At 60.0% G+C, this 310-nt stretch overlaps 1 protein-coding gene across 1 annotated transcript in view; it reads right to left on the bottom strand.

The window, feature by feature from the left end:
• LOC104280203 (probable G-protein coupled receptor 142) overlaps window positions 1-310 on the bottom strand; it is a 1,451-nt gene that overhangs the window by 744 nt on the left and 397 nt on the right. The window contains exon 2 of the mRNA XM_009877778.1: window positions 1-115. Coding sequence (XP_009876080.1) covers window positions 1-115 — 115 coding nt within the window. The remainder of the gene's footprint in view (window positions 116-310) is intronic.

Raw genomic sequence — 310 nt, 5'->3', positions numbered from 1 at the left:
ATGATGAAGACCTGGGTGAGGATGTCGGAGGTGGTCACGGCCAGCAGGTACCAGTACGATGACTTCTTGGTCCTCGTGGCCAGGCGGGACAGAGCCACGGCAGTCAGGACGTTCACTGGAGGGAGGGGGGCGATGTGTGGTGGTGAGACCCCAGTCACAGTCCCCCCCAGCACCCCAAGGGTGCCTGAGCTCTCACAGGGCTACAGGGTGAGTGGCCCCAGGGCCCAGCTGGGGTGAGGAGCTATAAATATCATTGTGGTGGGGATTTGCTGAGCTGATTAATCTCTTCCGTGTGTCAGCCCAAGCAATG

This window comes from Apaloderma vittatum, unplaced genomic scaffold (genome assembly GCF_000703405.1).
Source record: "Apaloderma vittatum isolate BGI_N311 unplaced genomic scaffold, ASM70340v1 scaffold29481, whole genome shotgun sequence".
NCBI lineage: Eukaryota > Metazoa > Chordata > Aves > Trogoniformes > Trogonidae > Apaloderma > Apaloderma vittatum.
The sequence above is the reverse complement of the archived record's forward strand: the minus strand, read 5'-3'. Positions and strand labels throughout refer to the sequence as shown.